The sequence below is a fragment of the Nannobrachium achirus genome, assembly GCF_963921795.1.
Source record: "Nannobrachium achirus genome assembly, chromosome: 20".
Lineage (NCBI taxonomy): Eukaryota > Metazoa > Chordata > Actinopteri > Myctophiformes > Myctophidae > Nannobrachium > Nannobrachium achirus.
In genome coordinates this window covers 37,721,475-37,737,091 of record NC_137827.1, presented here as the reverse complement: position 1 = coordinate 37,737,091, position 15,617 = coordinate 37,721,475, and the positions used below count along the sequence as shown (strand labels likewise).

The 15,617-nt window shown below is 43.6% G+C and overlaps 3 protein-coding genes across 3 annotated transcripts; 2 read left to right on the top strand and 1 right to left on the bottom strand.

Moving 5' to 3' along the window:
* Positions 1 to 7,637: 7,637 nt before the first annotated feature.
* On the top strand, positions 7,638 to 10,583 carry LOC308306133 (DNA-binding protein SMUBP-2-like; the record flags this gene model as incomplete). Its single annotated transcript, XM_080751032.1, has 1 exon — positions 7,638 to 10,583. The coding sequence occupies one exon, from the start codon at positions 7,638 to 7,640 to the stop codon at positions 10,581 to 10,583; it is 2,946 nt and encodes a 981-aa protein (XP_080607158.1).
* A 2,038-nt stretch (positions 10,584 to 12,621) lies between these two features.
* LOC308305694 (small ribosomal subunit protein eS28-like) lies at positions 12,622 to 12,831 on the bottom strand (the record flags this gene model as incomplete). The annotated part of the gene is made up of 1 exon (XM_080750535.1): positions 12,622 to 12,831. One exon carries the CDS (start codon positions 12,829 to 12,831, stop codon positions 12,622 to 12,624), a length of 210 nt encoding a protein of 69 aa, XP_080606661.1.
* Positions 12,832 to 14,254: 1,423 nt separating this feature from the next.
* LOC308306132 (mRNA cap guanine-N(7) methyltransferase-like) lies at positions 14,255 to 15,280 on the top strand (the record flags this gene model as incomplete). Its single annotated transcript, XM_080751031.1, has 1 exon — positions 14,255 to 15,280. One exon carries the CDS (start codon positions 14,255 to 14,257, stop codon positions 15,278 to 15,280), a length of 1,026 nt encoding a protein of 341 aa, XP_080607157.1.
* Between the last annotated feature and the right edge of the window lie 337 nt (positions 15,281 to 15,617).

Below are 15,617 nucleotides of genomic sequence, written 5' to 3'. Positions count from 1 at the left end.
TCCTCCTCTCACCACAGGCAAGTGTTGACGTCGTCATACGCAGTGCCTGCCTGGTAGAAATATACAGCAGTGCTTCAAGGAGGACCACCACTAAGTCTTATAGTGCAGTGGTTCTCAAACTTTTTCATGATAAGGATGGCCCAAATTTACACTTATTAGCCCACGGACCCCCATTTGAAAAGACACGCCAGGGACCCCATAAGAGAAGATTTTTACTGCAGTGATTCTCAACATCAAGGACCCCCAGTTTGACACTGGACATACATTAGGCTACGGACCGCCATTTAATGGCATTTCTATCTCTGGGACCCCAAATTATAATCGATGTTGCTATTTGGTCTGGAGAAACTTTCCAGTCCAAATTTGGACCTCCTCAATCAACACCCCACGCTGAGAACCACACACTGATTATAGCCTACAGTGAAAATAACCTTGTGGATCTGTCCATGGTGCTGAACCTTAGCCATTTTGAGATTGCAGTATTATAGACGAAATTGGAAGTAGTCTGTAGTTGTGCACTGTCTACTAGACAGTGCACAACTGATGGTTATCAAACTTTTTGTATGATGTCAACTTCAAGGACACCCAAAATGATGCATTTGGCTGCGGATCTAAACAAATACTTCATTCCAGGGGCCTCCTGGAATCTAAGATTTGAATTAAAAATGTTTTGCATTCATGTTAAATTACAAATCCCACAATCTCTTATATGAATGATGATCCACCTGAGAGACGGTTTATCGATATATAACTTCAACAAGATATCCAAACCACATAAGTTTAGCTTAAAAAGATACATGAGGCAACCTGTGATTTGGCTAGTATTATGGAACTAATGAAGACGGCATCAGAAATAGAAACTCCAGGACTTTAATCATGGCTTAGCATGTTCATGCACCATATAACATGTACTGTATATGAACACAAATGAATACTAACTGAATAGCCTACTCGTATAGGCTACATACAACCACATAAAAAGGGGTAAGATAAAATAGGATATTTCATAACAATTTTTTAAAAACATTGTAAGTATAAGTCACAGACCCCCCAAATGGACACACATTTGGCCAAGGACCCCATCGGATATGATTTTGTCCCAAGAACCATATTTGAATTATTAAGTATTTATTATTATTATTATTAGTATTAGTGTTATCTGGTAATACATATATATATTGTAATATCTATACACGTTGCAGGGTGATAATAGTGGTTAGAGTTAAACGTATACTAATTCATTTTGCTGAAACACACCTCAAACCAGTTCAAGGACCTTTGGGGTTGGGGGTCCTTGAACCCCAGTTTGGATACCACTCCCCTAACATGCTATGGAAAACTATAAGTATATTTGGACCACATTCACACATTTATAGTTGTACAACATATAGTGAACTAAATGTACAAAACCCACAGCTTCAGACTGAAATGTGCCAAGCAAGAGACCTCCCAGAAAGTATCATAATTACAAGATATCAAGTAACAATTGTAGCCTAATCTACTTACAAAATCCTAGAAAACATATTGGTATACAAAACACCAAATCTAACAATTGCCCCACAAGATATAACTCCTACACAGTGGTGTAAGAGGACATGTTTAGGTAATGCTTAAAAAGAAAGTTACAAAGTACATTTTCTTTTTTAATTTCAATGCATTTACTGGATTGAAATTTAAACCCTATATTTGAAATAGGGTGCATTATGTATTTTTCCCCTTCCCAAACTATAATACTGTATTTGTCTTTGAAATGTAGTTCACTGAAAGTCATAGGTAGGCTATAAACAGTACAGATACAAAAAAAGTCTGTCTTATCAGTTTCATAAGGGAAATGTGCATGATGAATTGTCAAAATGGAATACGGACCAATTATGTCTGAGAAGCACATCTGTGACCGAAAAAGGTTCCTGGTTCGATCTCCTGGACCAGCAGGAAAACTCTGAGTGAGGAAGTGAATAACCACAACTTAAAGGACAACTCCTCCCTAAATCACTTCTAGGCTCATTTTCCTACTTATATTGATCCCAAAAGACTGTCCATAGTCTCTCCGAAACCAAACTTTTCTCTAATTCGGTATAATGCTTTTCAAAGTTGCAAGTGACGTCATTTTGTAGTCGAACCAAACCTTTCAGAGAAAAGTTCGGTTTCTGAGAAAATATGGACAGGCCTTTACCCCTCCCCCAACACCGCTGCCATTGAGCAAGTCACTGAACCTCCAACTGCTCCACAGTATGAGGCTGCGGTTGTATTGGGAAGTTCACAGGTTTTAATGTGTGTGCGTGTCTGTGTGAATATGAGGTAGGGCAGGGCGTTGAAAAAGATCATTTGTGCTCAGCCAAACTCCCCAGGGTACAAAACCATAATAATAAGACAGTGAGAGACAGTGGCTGTCGAAATAAACATGCAGGATCCTAGCAGGTGGTACTCCCAACCACATCAGGTGAGCAATTAAAGGTAGTCCAAGACATGTTTTTTGTATATTCTGATTGCTATAGAGTCTATGTTCAGTAACAGGGTTCTCCATGTCTTTCCAGCTGAACAGAAAATATATTTTCAGGTGGGTCACCGATTAAATCCAACCAGGAGAGACTACCCATAATCAGCTTCAAATTTAGTGTCCCAGTTCCAATTTTGTCTTCTCGTTTCTTGTGTCATCACTTCTAGTTTCACAAGAACTCTCCTGATTGGATACAAAGGGTTTCTCGATCTGAAAAATGCATTTTCTGTTTGCTGGAGAGATGGAGAGACAATTATTACTGAATATAGAGCTATATAACACACACATATATATACTGTATATATATAGTTTGTGGTTAAATACGCTATAAGACTTCAAAAGTGTTTTGGATATAAAATAAAAACATCAATATGCACATTTGTAGTCCAAATGCTAGCGCTTCTACACACTGACAAGTCTTAGGAGACACTATTACAAACACTGAACCAGATCCCAGTTGTCTTTTATGTTGACACCACCTTGTGGACACTTCCACCACCAGTCTGTTACTTCAGTCCTTTTCCCAGGGTCTCTTCTTCTGATGATTCTTGTTGCTACGAAGATTAACCTTTCAGAGAGAAGAATAAAAAAGTGTTGACAAGGGAAAAAAACAGATCATCTGCCAGTAGACTTGGGTGAGGTGCTGGAGCTAAAAGGAAACCAAATGAACCTTAAAGGGAGCCTCCGCACACTTGAAACTGTGAAAAATCTGATATTTATGTTTTTCAAATATATACATATTAAGCTTTTTGGTCATATAGACCTTCTTCTAGCATTCAACTTCTAAAAGCCACATGCCTCAGGACTTTGACATGAATTTGTTCATGGTGCAAAGCATAGGCCACAACACCGTATGTATGCATACAATTGACATTGTTTAGAGTGTGGCCAGTGGCCAGTAAGACAGTGTAAGTGGGAATTGAAAAGATAGAAAAATCAACATTGGCAATGCAATGCTAGTTTGCACTGAAGCTTTGTCGTGCCTCCCGGGCCGGGCCTGTGGCTCCCAGAGGTGTTTACATGTTGGGTAGGTAGTAGGTACAGCTCCACAGAGGTACTTACAGTATACATGTTGGGTAGGATCGAGAGGTTGTTGAAAAGCACTTGGCCCGCGCTCACTTTGTTCCTCACGCCCCGTATAGTCCCGTTCTTGCTGCAGATATTGATCCGCTTGTTGCTGAAGCGCTCCCTCTTGACACTGGCGTACAGCAGCAGGTCGTCGGGTTCGCAGCCACTCTCGTCCAGAGTGGCTCCGGCCAGTCCGTGGAGGTGGCTGTTGGTCTCGCTGTCCCGCTCCACCTCCGGGATGCTGCAGCAGTCCGAGTCCACCGAGTCGCACACCGAGGAGCCGCACCACGAGGCCGTTTCATCCTTGAACACCTCCGTCAAAACACGGCCGCTGTTCGCAGACGCCACCCGAAACCTCACGGTTCTGCCGCCGGCCTTAAGCTCTCTCTCCTGTTTCACTTTTGGCTCCTCCATCGAAGCGCAATTAGGAAAACCGCCGTACATGTTTTTGCGTCCCATTCATCGATGCAGTCTTTCAGCCTAAGCAGCCATAGTAGTGTCCCGCAATTATCAGACAATAAAGTCCCCATTGACTTGTGTCAAAATGGAGCGTAACGTGCTCTACCAGGCCGGTACTAAAACCAGACACCAAAACAGTTAATAATAAATGAAGGTTAACCATGGCAACAGCTAAAACAGTCAAACAGTAAATTGATATCAACATGGTCAATAATTGATAAAGGTCACTGTATGGGCAGAAGATGGATAATAGCTTAAATAGCCTCTACACTTTCAACATGGCATCCCTATTTTTAGGCATGTCATTATAGACTTAGACATAACATTTTTTCAAACATTTTCTTGAATGTTCACAATTTTGAACAACATTATTATTATTATTATTAAAAAAAAGGAAAAAATAAGTTTCATCTTGAGTGGTTAAGTAATCAAATGCTTAGCAACCATAGCATCATTGTGGCCCACTGTAATGTTGGAATTGTCTCCACCCTATTTCCACATAAGCTCTTATCCAGAGCGAATATGCAAGGTAATCGCATACATTAAATGCAGAGAGACAGTGTAGGCTAGTGCTGGCATTTGGGGACTGGCACTTCGCTGCCATTTCGGCTGCCATTTCGCCTACCTTGACTCTCATTCCTGCATACGCCACTACATCAGTCTAAAGCAAAAAAATATCAAAATAGCAATCTGTACATTGAAACTGTACGATAACCAGTGAACCAACACTGGTGAAAATAGTATTCACATGTTTTACTTAGGCCTACTGCAATGTAAGATACTCTGTTACAATTTAAAGTCTGCAATTCAAAATTGACTAGAGTAAAACGTACTTAAAGTACTCATTATGTAGAATATCACATATGGCCATGTGCACATTGCAACACCATTGTTGAACTTGTTGTCAAAGCCCACTGGATTTTGGCTGTCAACACAGATTAGCAACTGAAAAAGTCGACCATATAGGCCTAATTAATGTCCCAAACACCACCAAAACACACAGACACAACAAGCACACTGGTCCTCAACGTCCCGGGGTCCCAGGGACCCCCAGGGGTCTGAGTTAAATTAATAACACTGAGGATTTTTACAGTGTAATTTGGGGTGCCAGAGATAAGATTGGCTCTGTGGAATGACACATATCAACATGGGGGGTCCATGAAATAAATAAAAAAGGTTTTTCATTCTCCCCAAGGTTAGCTTACTGATTCTGTTGACTTTGCAGCTGCCAGATTTCCACAGAAGATCTTGATCCTCCAGCTGTGCTCCCATGTAGTCCCATGCAGCCTCTGCAGACTGGTGGCATTTAAATATGGCACAAGAGAGATCTTTTCCTTTAATATATAGCATACATGGGCAACTGGCGGCCCGGGGGCCACATGCGCCCCCCACCTTTGCTTAATGCAGCCCGCAGGTTAATACCGGAATACTGATATTGTTAATTCCAAACATGACTTGCTTTATTTCCATCAGTATTAGAAGCTTAATGACTAGTTTAGTAGTATCAAAATGTATTTTTTTATGTATTTGTATTTAAGTCCATAAATTTAATATGAGTAGCCTATATAACTAAATGCGTTTGAAATTAAATCAAAATTTCAGGATTCCAATAAAAAAATAAAAAAAAATATTTCAGGATTCCAATTCAAAAGAAGCAAAAATAGCCAATCTACTGATGCGTTTTGAGCTTGTAGATCTGCTATTTTTGCTTCTTTTGTATGAGATACTAGATCGGACAAAGTAGGACGTACGTGGCCCTCTGGAGTGAAGGTGGAAATATAGTGGCCCTCGCCATCATCAAAGTTGCCCACCCCTGATATATAGGATAGGTTTATTTAATGTAATTTCACTTACTAACACTGTTGCCACTACACACCCACGTTTGTTCAATTAAGGGCCCTGCAATTACACTCTTTGGGTTTGTCTGTTCTGTGTGCAGTGGTTAGGTCTAAACCCCCTCAGGAGGGCGCCAAAGATCACAGGGGCTAGCCTTGTCTGTTTGGACCAACATTTTAAACATCATACCTAAATCATAACTTGGGACATTATATTGTCAGCCACAAATAGTCTACATTTTTCAAAAAGTAAAATGAAAAAAATAAAAATGAGCAAGCTCACACCATGTCTGTCATATACAAAGTATATGGAACATTTCCTCCAGACACTGGGATTTTTGTTTAATGAATGACATTACAGTATTACATTACAAGCAAGCAACTTATACTCATGATAAATAATACAAGGTATTTTGCCCAGCTCTCCAATGCTGATGCACTTGGAAAGGCAGCCATGTGTCCATGGGCTGCTATCTGCACAGAGTATGCAAGGCCTCAACGACAGCCGCGAGGCAGCCCTACTGAGCTATGAGTTCAATATCTTGATTGGGAATCTGAATTAAGTATTAACCACTTTCAACCTGCGGCATCCCTAGTTTGGGCATGTCATTATAGGCATGCCTGTCACAAGGCTACATGTGAGCTTGTTATATATATATATATATATATATATATATATATATATATATATATATATATATATATATAAAATCACACCCAATGTGAAGTGAGCGGTGGTCATGCTTGCATAACGTCTTCAGACTAGGATTTGAGTCTAGGATGTACAGGCTATGCTACACACACACGTTTTGCTATGGCAAAACGCTGAGGAAAAAGGCTACAGACATACGACATATGACATCACTAGACAAACATGATGCTACGTACACACATTTTGCTATGGCAAAACGCTGAGGAAAAAGGCTACAGACACACGCACAGCCACTCTATGGAGCGGTTTACCACCGCTCAAAAATAGCAGATCTACAAGTAAATCTTGTAGGGCTGAAGTGGTTGCTGTAGGTTTTGTAATAATAATCAAAATGTACAAAGTAGCTAGTAACTAAGTTTTCAAATCGTTGTGGTGGAGTAAAGTACAGTAAAAGTAAAGTACAGAAAATTGGAAAGTAAAAAAACTAAAAACAAAACAAAAAATATATACCTAGGGTGAAATGAGCGGTGCTTTTTTATTAGTTCATTTCATTAAGCGTTCGGCAAAGCTTGGCCAATGTTACCCTGATTGTCCAAAAAACTTTGAGTGCTTTGCTGCCAAGATGCAGGGCCACAGACAACAACCTTTGAGCATTCCAGGAGCAGCGCTCAACAATACCACAAACTTGTAATTAAGTTCAGTACGTAAATGTACTTACCGTATTTTTCGGACTATAAGGCGCACTTAAAAGCCTTTAATTTTCTCAAAAAACTACAGTGCGCCTTATAGTCCAGTGCGCCTTATATATGAAAACAGTTAGAAAATAGACCATTCATTGATAGTGCGCCTTATAGTCCGGTGCGCCTTATAGTCCGGAAAATACTGTAGTTACTTTCCACCACTGTATTTGGGCAACAGTGACGTCATATTGATGACGTCATGATGCCGTTGATAAACTGCACACCTCGTAACTTGCTATCCATTATAGCCACAGATCACATGGAGATGCCAAGCCATTATTAGACCCTGTCTTGCTTGCTAATGTCAGTGTGCACCACACATTTTAACATAAAAAAAATATTATTTATTCCCCAATGGTTTCATCTCCACTCAAGGAAATATTGTTATGGAAATTGAACAGTTTGTGTCCAAGACACTGGAGCTTCTACATGAGGAGAGAGAGGCTGAAATAGAGAAGACCAGGTCATGGCAGGAGAGCACCTCTCTCAAGGATCTTCAGAGAAAAGGTGTGTGCCTTCTCAAACTACAGCCGGCAGGTCAGTACACAGGTCTGTATGGTCGCACGGTTGTCACTCTAGAACCAGGGAAACATGTCGGCCCATCTCTACTTCCAAGTAACACTTTTGGACCCGGGGACATAGTTGGCGTTTATGACACAATCGGTGGATGCAATGCTGGTTCGCAGCTCGGCACAGGCATAGTGACACGGGTCACGCAAGAATCTATAACAGTTGCATTTGAAGACTCTCAGGATGAGCTCATCAGCGTTGAATCAGACTCCCTCTACAACCTCTTGAAATTGGCAAATGATGTCACCTACAAACGAATGAAACAAGCCTTGAATGCTTTGAATGGCTACAACAGTGGGCCAGCCTCGGGCCTTATAAGTGTTCTCTTTGGCTACTCGAAACCTAGCTCTCAGTCACAGTCAAATGTTGTATCCTTTTTTAATTTGGACCTGGATAAGTCCCAGAGGGAAGCTGTGTCCTTTGCCATGTCTCAGAGGGAAGTGGCTGTGATCCATGGCCCGCCTGGCACAGGGAAAACCACCACGACAGTCGAGATCATCCTCCAAGCGATCAAGCAAGGCGAAAAGGTTCTGTGCTGTGCCTCGTCCAATGTGGCTGTGGATAATCTGGTAGAAAGGCTAGCTCTTTGCAAAGCCAAGCTCCTGAGAGTGGGTCATCCCGCCAGACTACTGGCGTCTATTCAGAAACACTCCTTGGACGCCGTCCTCGCCCACAGCGACAGCGCAAACATCATCTCTGACATCCGCAAAGACATCGATACAGCTTTCGTGGGAATGAAGACAGCGTGTGACAGAGGCGAGCGGTCCAGCTTCAAACGGGAGATAGGTAAGCTGCGAAAGGAGCTGAGAAGCAGGGAGGCAAAGGCCATCGGCCAGATCCTGAAAAGTGCAAACGTCGTGTTATGCACCAACGCCAGTGCTTCTGATGACGGCCCTCTGCGGTTCCTGCCGGCTGACCATTTTGATTGGGTGGTGATAGACGAGTGCGCCCAGGCCCTGGAGAGCAGCTGTTGGATCCCTCTGCTTAGAGCACGGAAGTGCGTCCTGGCGGGTGACCACAAGCAACTACCGCCCACAATCGTATCACAAACAGCCGCATCAAGAGGCTTATCTGTCAGCCTAATGGAGAGGCTCGTTCTGAAGTATGGGAACACGGTGGTGCGCATGCTGACGGTACAGTATCGCATGAACTGTGCCATCATGGAGTGGGCCTCCAAACAGATGTACCAGGGAGGACTGACTGCCCACAGCACTGTGGAGCGCCACTTGCTAAAAGATATGCCAGGAATCGCCTGTGTGGAGGAGACCAGTACCCCACTTTTTCTCATCGACACCGCTGGTTGTGGGCTGGGTGAGATGGAGAACGAGGATGGGCAATCTAAAGGCAATCAAGGTGAAGCACAGATTGTCGAGCTTCACATTAAGGCATTGATTGAAGCTGGGCTGAAAGCTAAAGACATAGCCGTTATTGCGCCATACAATTTACAGGTTCATCTTCTGCGTCAGAGGCTTTCTGCGAGACACCCGGAGCTGGAGATCAAGTCCGTGGATGGCTTTCAGGGCAGAGAGAAAGAGGCTGTGATCCTATCATTGGTTCGCTCCAACAGAAAAGGTCGAATTGGTTTTCTTGCTGAGGACCGAAGGATAAACGTGGCCGTTACCCGTGCCAGGCGCCATCTTGCTGTGGTGTGTGACACACAGACCGTTCAAACCCACACCTTCCTGAGGTCTCTGATCAGCCACATGACGGAGTGTGGACAGGTCCGAACCGCCTTTGAGTATCTCCATGACATCGCACCGCAAAACTATACCCGAAAACACCAAGGCACCAAGGCTAACACTGGTGTTAAGAGCTACTCGTCTACAAAACACAAGGTCAAAGAGGAGCCAGGACTGATTAAAACAGCTGGCATCAAGAGTAAGGTCTATAATACAGGCTCCACTAAGCACACAAAGTCCACCAATTTGTCACTCAATGAAGAGCAGAAGAAGATCAAATCCAGAGAGATCAGGGAGAAGCTTGAGGCCTTTCTGAAGGACCGAAACCACACTGAGCTGCAATTCCCACAAAGCCTCAATTCTCACGATCGCCTGCTGGTCCACCAGATCTCAGAAGAGCTGGGACTCGGGCATGAGAGTGTAGGGGAGGGGAAGGACCGATGCGTCACCGTCTCTAGATCAGCGCGGTCTGAACTAACTGAGGACGTTGTCACAGAGGAGCCGACGGGAGTTGTCCAGGAAGAACAAATTGTCATGGAGCCTGAAGGCGAGCCCTCATGTCAATCTTTATGCGAAGACTTGAAAGTCTTACATTTGGAACAAATGAGAAGGGAGCAACAGAAAGAAAATGCCCACCAAAAGAAACAACTGGGTAACATTAGTGTTCACGTGGCCCAATCCTCTAAGAAGACCAAGTCAGCTAAAGAAAAGAAGCACACCAAAGCAGGTCCCTGTGGCATTGCTGCTGCCGCCACTGCAGACTGTGGCTTTGACGCGCTCATAAATGCAGCGGTGAAGGCTAACAGTGTGTGTGGTTTTGCCAAATGCAAAGCTTCTGTGCTAACACTTGGCCATCTTTGCATGTTTTGCAAAAAGCAATATTGCTTAAGTCACGGTCACCACTTACCAGAGGTGCATGGCTGTGGGGACGAAGCCAAGACTCATGCTCGGATGACCATAAGCAAGAAAGGTGTTATTTATGCTGGAAAGAAAGACAACAACAAGGCTTATCTGCAAAGAAAACTCGACTCTAAACTGAAAGATATGGCCTCTCATAGGAAGATCAAAGAACAAGAAACTTAAAGATTATGTTATACTCTGTACAAGGGAATACGAATAACTTGAATTTATAAAACCCAAGGACACTTAATGTATGTTGAATGTTATGTTAATCAGAATTAAAGCTAATTTAATGGTAATAGACTTAGTTGCAACTATCAATTATGTCTTAGTGACTATCAATTGCTGGTTCAATCATTAATTAAATTATCAAGAAGTGCAAGGAATTGAAAGAACATTCAAATATTCTTTTTTTAATAATCGATTAAACAAATTAGTCCATTTAACAGCTGCAGCCATATTGGACTTCATGGTCAATTTGTGTACAAAAAAACAATTGTCTTGTGTATCATGTCTGTATTGTGTGCCTCTGCTACTCCGGACAACCCAGTCTAAGAGCAAGACCCATAACTGCTCTTATGGAAGCCACTGCTTGCTCCTAAAAGTTCAAATGGGTAAATGTGGAAGACAGATTCTACATTAGGTGCAAAGTACAGTACTGGGGAAAATATCCTAACAACAATAAGGTACCCTAGGTATTTATAGTAGGCAATGGTCTTTATCTGTTTGCAAAGTAATGGCTGGGGCTGGGTTTTTGAGCGAATGTCGCACACTTGGCTCATTGGCCAACTTTGCGGGAAAGTTTTAACGAAATGAACCCATAATAAGCACCACTCACTTCACATTGGGTGTGATTTTTTTTATCTCCAAAGTGTTAAACCCCAGGATGATTTTGTAGTTTGTTTTCCACTTCAGGCTGCATAACACTGACCGTATAGTGCACAGTGATGTAAGCAACACATGCAGCTAATCAAATGAATAATGAGCGTGGTAGATTTTAGGTGTGTACACACCTGGCTCTGCATACCTATTAACCATAACTGGAAAACAAACAACACAATCAACCTTGGGGTTCATTCCTCTTTCCTTCAACTGCCTACATTAAGAATTGGTTTTGCTTCACAACGTCACGATACACAAAGTATCATGAAATGGCCTGCTGCTGGCTTCCCACAGGCCAGGAGCGGCATCTGCAAATGCCACTGGCATCATACAGCCAAGTGTCTGCTGAAGCCACTCCTGGCCTGGCATATAATCACCAGTGTCACCTATTTGCAGCTGGCACTTTATCCACTTAAAAAAAAAACATCTTTTGACAGATGTGAGGGGGGGGGGGGGGGGGGGGTTCCTTGATCAGACCACATGATGCCTATTGCCTACCAGAGCTATGCTGTAGCAGTCATGCCAGTCAGGGGAGGCCTGCATTCCCTTGGAGTTTAGTTTTTGACGGTCAGATGCTGAGAGTCTGTAGTTCAGACCTGCAGAACAGAAAGGGCTGACAGTGACACTTTGACAGAGAGAAACGCAGTGAAGAACGTGCAACGTACACAAAGTGAAATATAGAAGCTGTTTGCACCGCTCAAAAAAAGGGACCCCCGTCACCCCCAGTTTGATATCCATTAGGCCACAAATCCCCATTTGATCCTTTTCCCCCCTGGTGGGAATTAGTGTGGTTGCCCCGCAGGACAACCAGACTGTAAGTTCTTGGGGTTTTTTCTCATCACCTGATGCAACCCTTCAGCCAATCAGACATCACGAGACAGCACTCTGTCGAGGTGCCAACTTGCGCCTTGTTATTGATATCAGTTCGCACTTGTTGGTGGTGATGTCACCAAGAGCGCTGCTCCCTCATTGGCTAAAGGCCCTGCCTCCCACCTCCAGCCATTTATATCAGGTTGCAATTGTTGATGGTGATGTCACCAAAAATGCTGGTCCCTCATTGGCTAAAGGCAGCCGAAAACAGATGGCATTGAACACAGTACTTGCGCACTCTGCTGGTGCAAGAAACTCTCAGTTGTTTAGCTGGGGAGGTGGACCCTCTGGAATCCCCAAGGATCCGTTGACCACATAGAGAACCAGTAGGCTAATGTATAGATTTTTCTTTTTGTCGATTTGTTGATACAAGGGGGGAAAAGAACAAACACCTGTTTCAGGATTATCCAATTACATGAGTTAAAGTCTATTCTTGTGGTATTTGCGGTTCATGTCCCAGCAGCATCACTTATCGCAGCTTCCTTGCTTCTCTCTCAGACTCCAGGAGGCTCAGAACATCCCCCTCTCTTACAGGGCCCTTCACGTTCCTGCTGATAGAGCGGCTGCTCTCATCCATGAACTCCACGCGGACCTGTGTACACTGTCCCTGGGAACCAGTTCTTCCTATTATTATGGGGACTCTTGCGAGCTTGATCGGCTGCACGCGGCTGGCGTCCATCTTGTTTTCAGCTTGGACGACGGAGGGCTCATGTCATCATGACGTATCTACAGTATATGTCATTATGACTCCAAATTTGGACACAAGGCTTCTTCTGGCCCTTGTCCAGCCTCTAGCCCTAGAGGTAGCTAGTTCTGACCAGTATTGCCACGTTTGCTTATTATAAGTGACTTTGGGATTGTTTTTCCGCAAGTTGCTTGTAAAGATTGGTAGTTAGTAGGGGGAAAACATTGTTAAAATGTTTCAATAATATTCCACCCATCGCGACATGTTGTGAGCTTATATATATAGATTGTCAATTTTCTAAATATCAAGAATGTATTTTTTTAATTTCAAAATATTATCTGGCGGTCCTTTCAGATGGGGTTCTGCGGCCAAATAAATATCAATTTGGGGTTCATTATGAGAATGTCTGAGAGTAGTCAAATCTGACATTAGCTTGTTGAGGCCTAGTCAGGCAACCTGTTGTATTTAGAAATCTACAGACAAAACAAGCAAACAAACAACATTTAAATGTTAGATGTCGTTTGTGATCACGACCCGATACAGATACATAATCACAAAACAAAATTGCTAATGTAAAAGTGTTTCTGCTGTATGTTGATTTAGGGGAGACTGGGGTAAACTGAGACACTTTTTACATTTGCTCCCCTCTAGCCGAACTATCAGTAAAAATGTACTAATTGTCCAGTAATTTGGGATGTTTCCTAACAATGGAAATTATCAGAAGTTATTCAAGACAAAAGGCAGAGAAAATATGATTGTTTTAAAAAAAAAAGTGGTCTGGTCACTTTACCCCAGCACCGGGGTAAACTGAGAAAGACCAGAGAAATCAAGCTTACCACAGCACCATGAGGTCCTCTTCTTCATGGCAATGAGGAAATGGGAGGGGCTTGAAAATATAATGGTCACATGACCACAAATGTGTTCTGTTGCTTAGATACAGGGGGTGTCTCAGTTTACCTCACTCTCCCCTAATACATTGACATTAGCCTACATGATTTGTCCAGACTAGAACAGTCATTAAAACATCGATCTATCTATGTAATGATTGATTGTAACCTACCTGATACCTGCTTCAACTCGTTGGCAATTATGTACTGTAGGTGGGAGTGTCACAATGACAACATGTCTTTCGTGACGTAACGTAGGTAGGCGGTGACGTTACCATGGTTATTCTGTTGAGAGATTATTTGACAATTTTGGCCGGCTGGCCCCATACAAAAGGCAATGTCACAGTAAACAGAGAACACAACTGAAACAGAGAGAGATACACGCACACACACTGAGGCACAGAGACAACTAATTGATAGACAGGATGGAAAGATTGACTACCTCTCCAACCTTACAAAACAACACACCCACAGCAGCTGTAGGCCACATCCATAATCCACCTCATGTTATGAACAGCAACTTCACTATAATGGAGCCAGCCACCACAGGACACAGTCTGAAGGTGGCCAGCCATTATAACAGTATACAGGAGAATGGACGGGCAGTTCGTAGTACTAGTAGGATCTTTCACATGAGAAACTTCAACAACTGGATCAAGAGCGTCCTAATCAGTGACATACTGGTGGAAGTGAGAAAGGCCACCAGCCCAGACCAGAGCATCTCGGTGTTGGACCTGGGCTGTGGGAAAGGCGGCGATCTGCTCAAATGGCTGAAAGGACACATCGAAGATCTGGTGTGTGCGGACATCGCAGAGGTTTCGGTGCGACACTGTGAGAGTCGTTATGAGGAGATGAAGAGGAGGAACGGCAAGATCTTCGAAGCAGAGTTCATCACTGCCGACTGCACCAAGGACATTTTGTCGAATGACGAAAGGTTGCGTGGCAGGCTGTACGACGTGTGCAGCTGTCAGTTTGCGTACCATTATTCGTTCGAATCGTATCGCCAGGCTGACACGATGCTGCGGAACGCCTGCGAGTCCCTCAAGCCCGGAGGATTCTTCATGGGAACCACTCCGGACGCCTTCGAGCTGGTGAAGCGCCTGGAGTCATCTGAAGGCCTGGAGTTTGGCAACGAGGTGTACAGCGTTCGCTTCGACCGCAAGGGCGTGTATCCCCTGTTTGGGTGTCAGTATCACTTCAAACTGGAGGCTGTGGTCGATGTCCCCGAGTTCCTGGTCTACTTTCCTCAACTGGTGGAGATGGCCAAGAAGTACGGGATGAGTCTGCGCTACAAAAATACCTTCTCCGAGTTCTTCCAGGAGAAGGTGGCGGTGCGACAGCACAGAGACCTGCTGGTGAAGATGATGGGTCTGGAGTCCTTCCCGTGTGAACGGAGCCGCTATCCAGCGACAGATGGACCAGGGGAATACGACCACGCCAAGCAACACTCACACACTGATGGAGTCAGACTGCCTCTGGGAACGCTGAGCAAATCAGAGTGGGAAGCATCAAGTTTGTACCTGGTTTTTGCCTTTCAGAAAGATGTTCAGACTTGACAGAGAGAGAGAGAGAGAGAGAGAGAGAGAGAATAAAATAAAGAGATTGACTGATAGTAGGCTTATTCATACTCTAAGGTGAGGTGAGTAACAATTCACCATGGTGTCGTTTTCGAAGGTCAATAAAACTACAACATTAGGTCACTCACCGGAGTCACCGCGGTGAGTTGCTACTGGCCATATGGGGTGGCAAGCAGCCAAACAGAAGCTTCCGCGGGCGGGTCCTGCCTTACCCAATATGCAGTTTTGAGCTTCTGATTGGCTGCTTGCCACCCTATGTGGTCATGTGATCCAAGATGGCCACACGTGTGAAAATAGTCAATCAAAGCCAATCCAA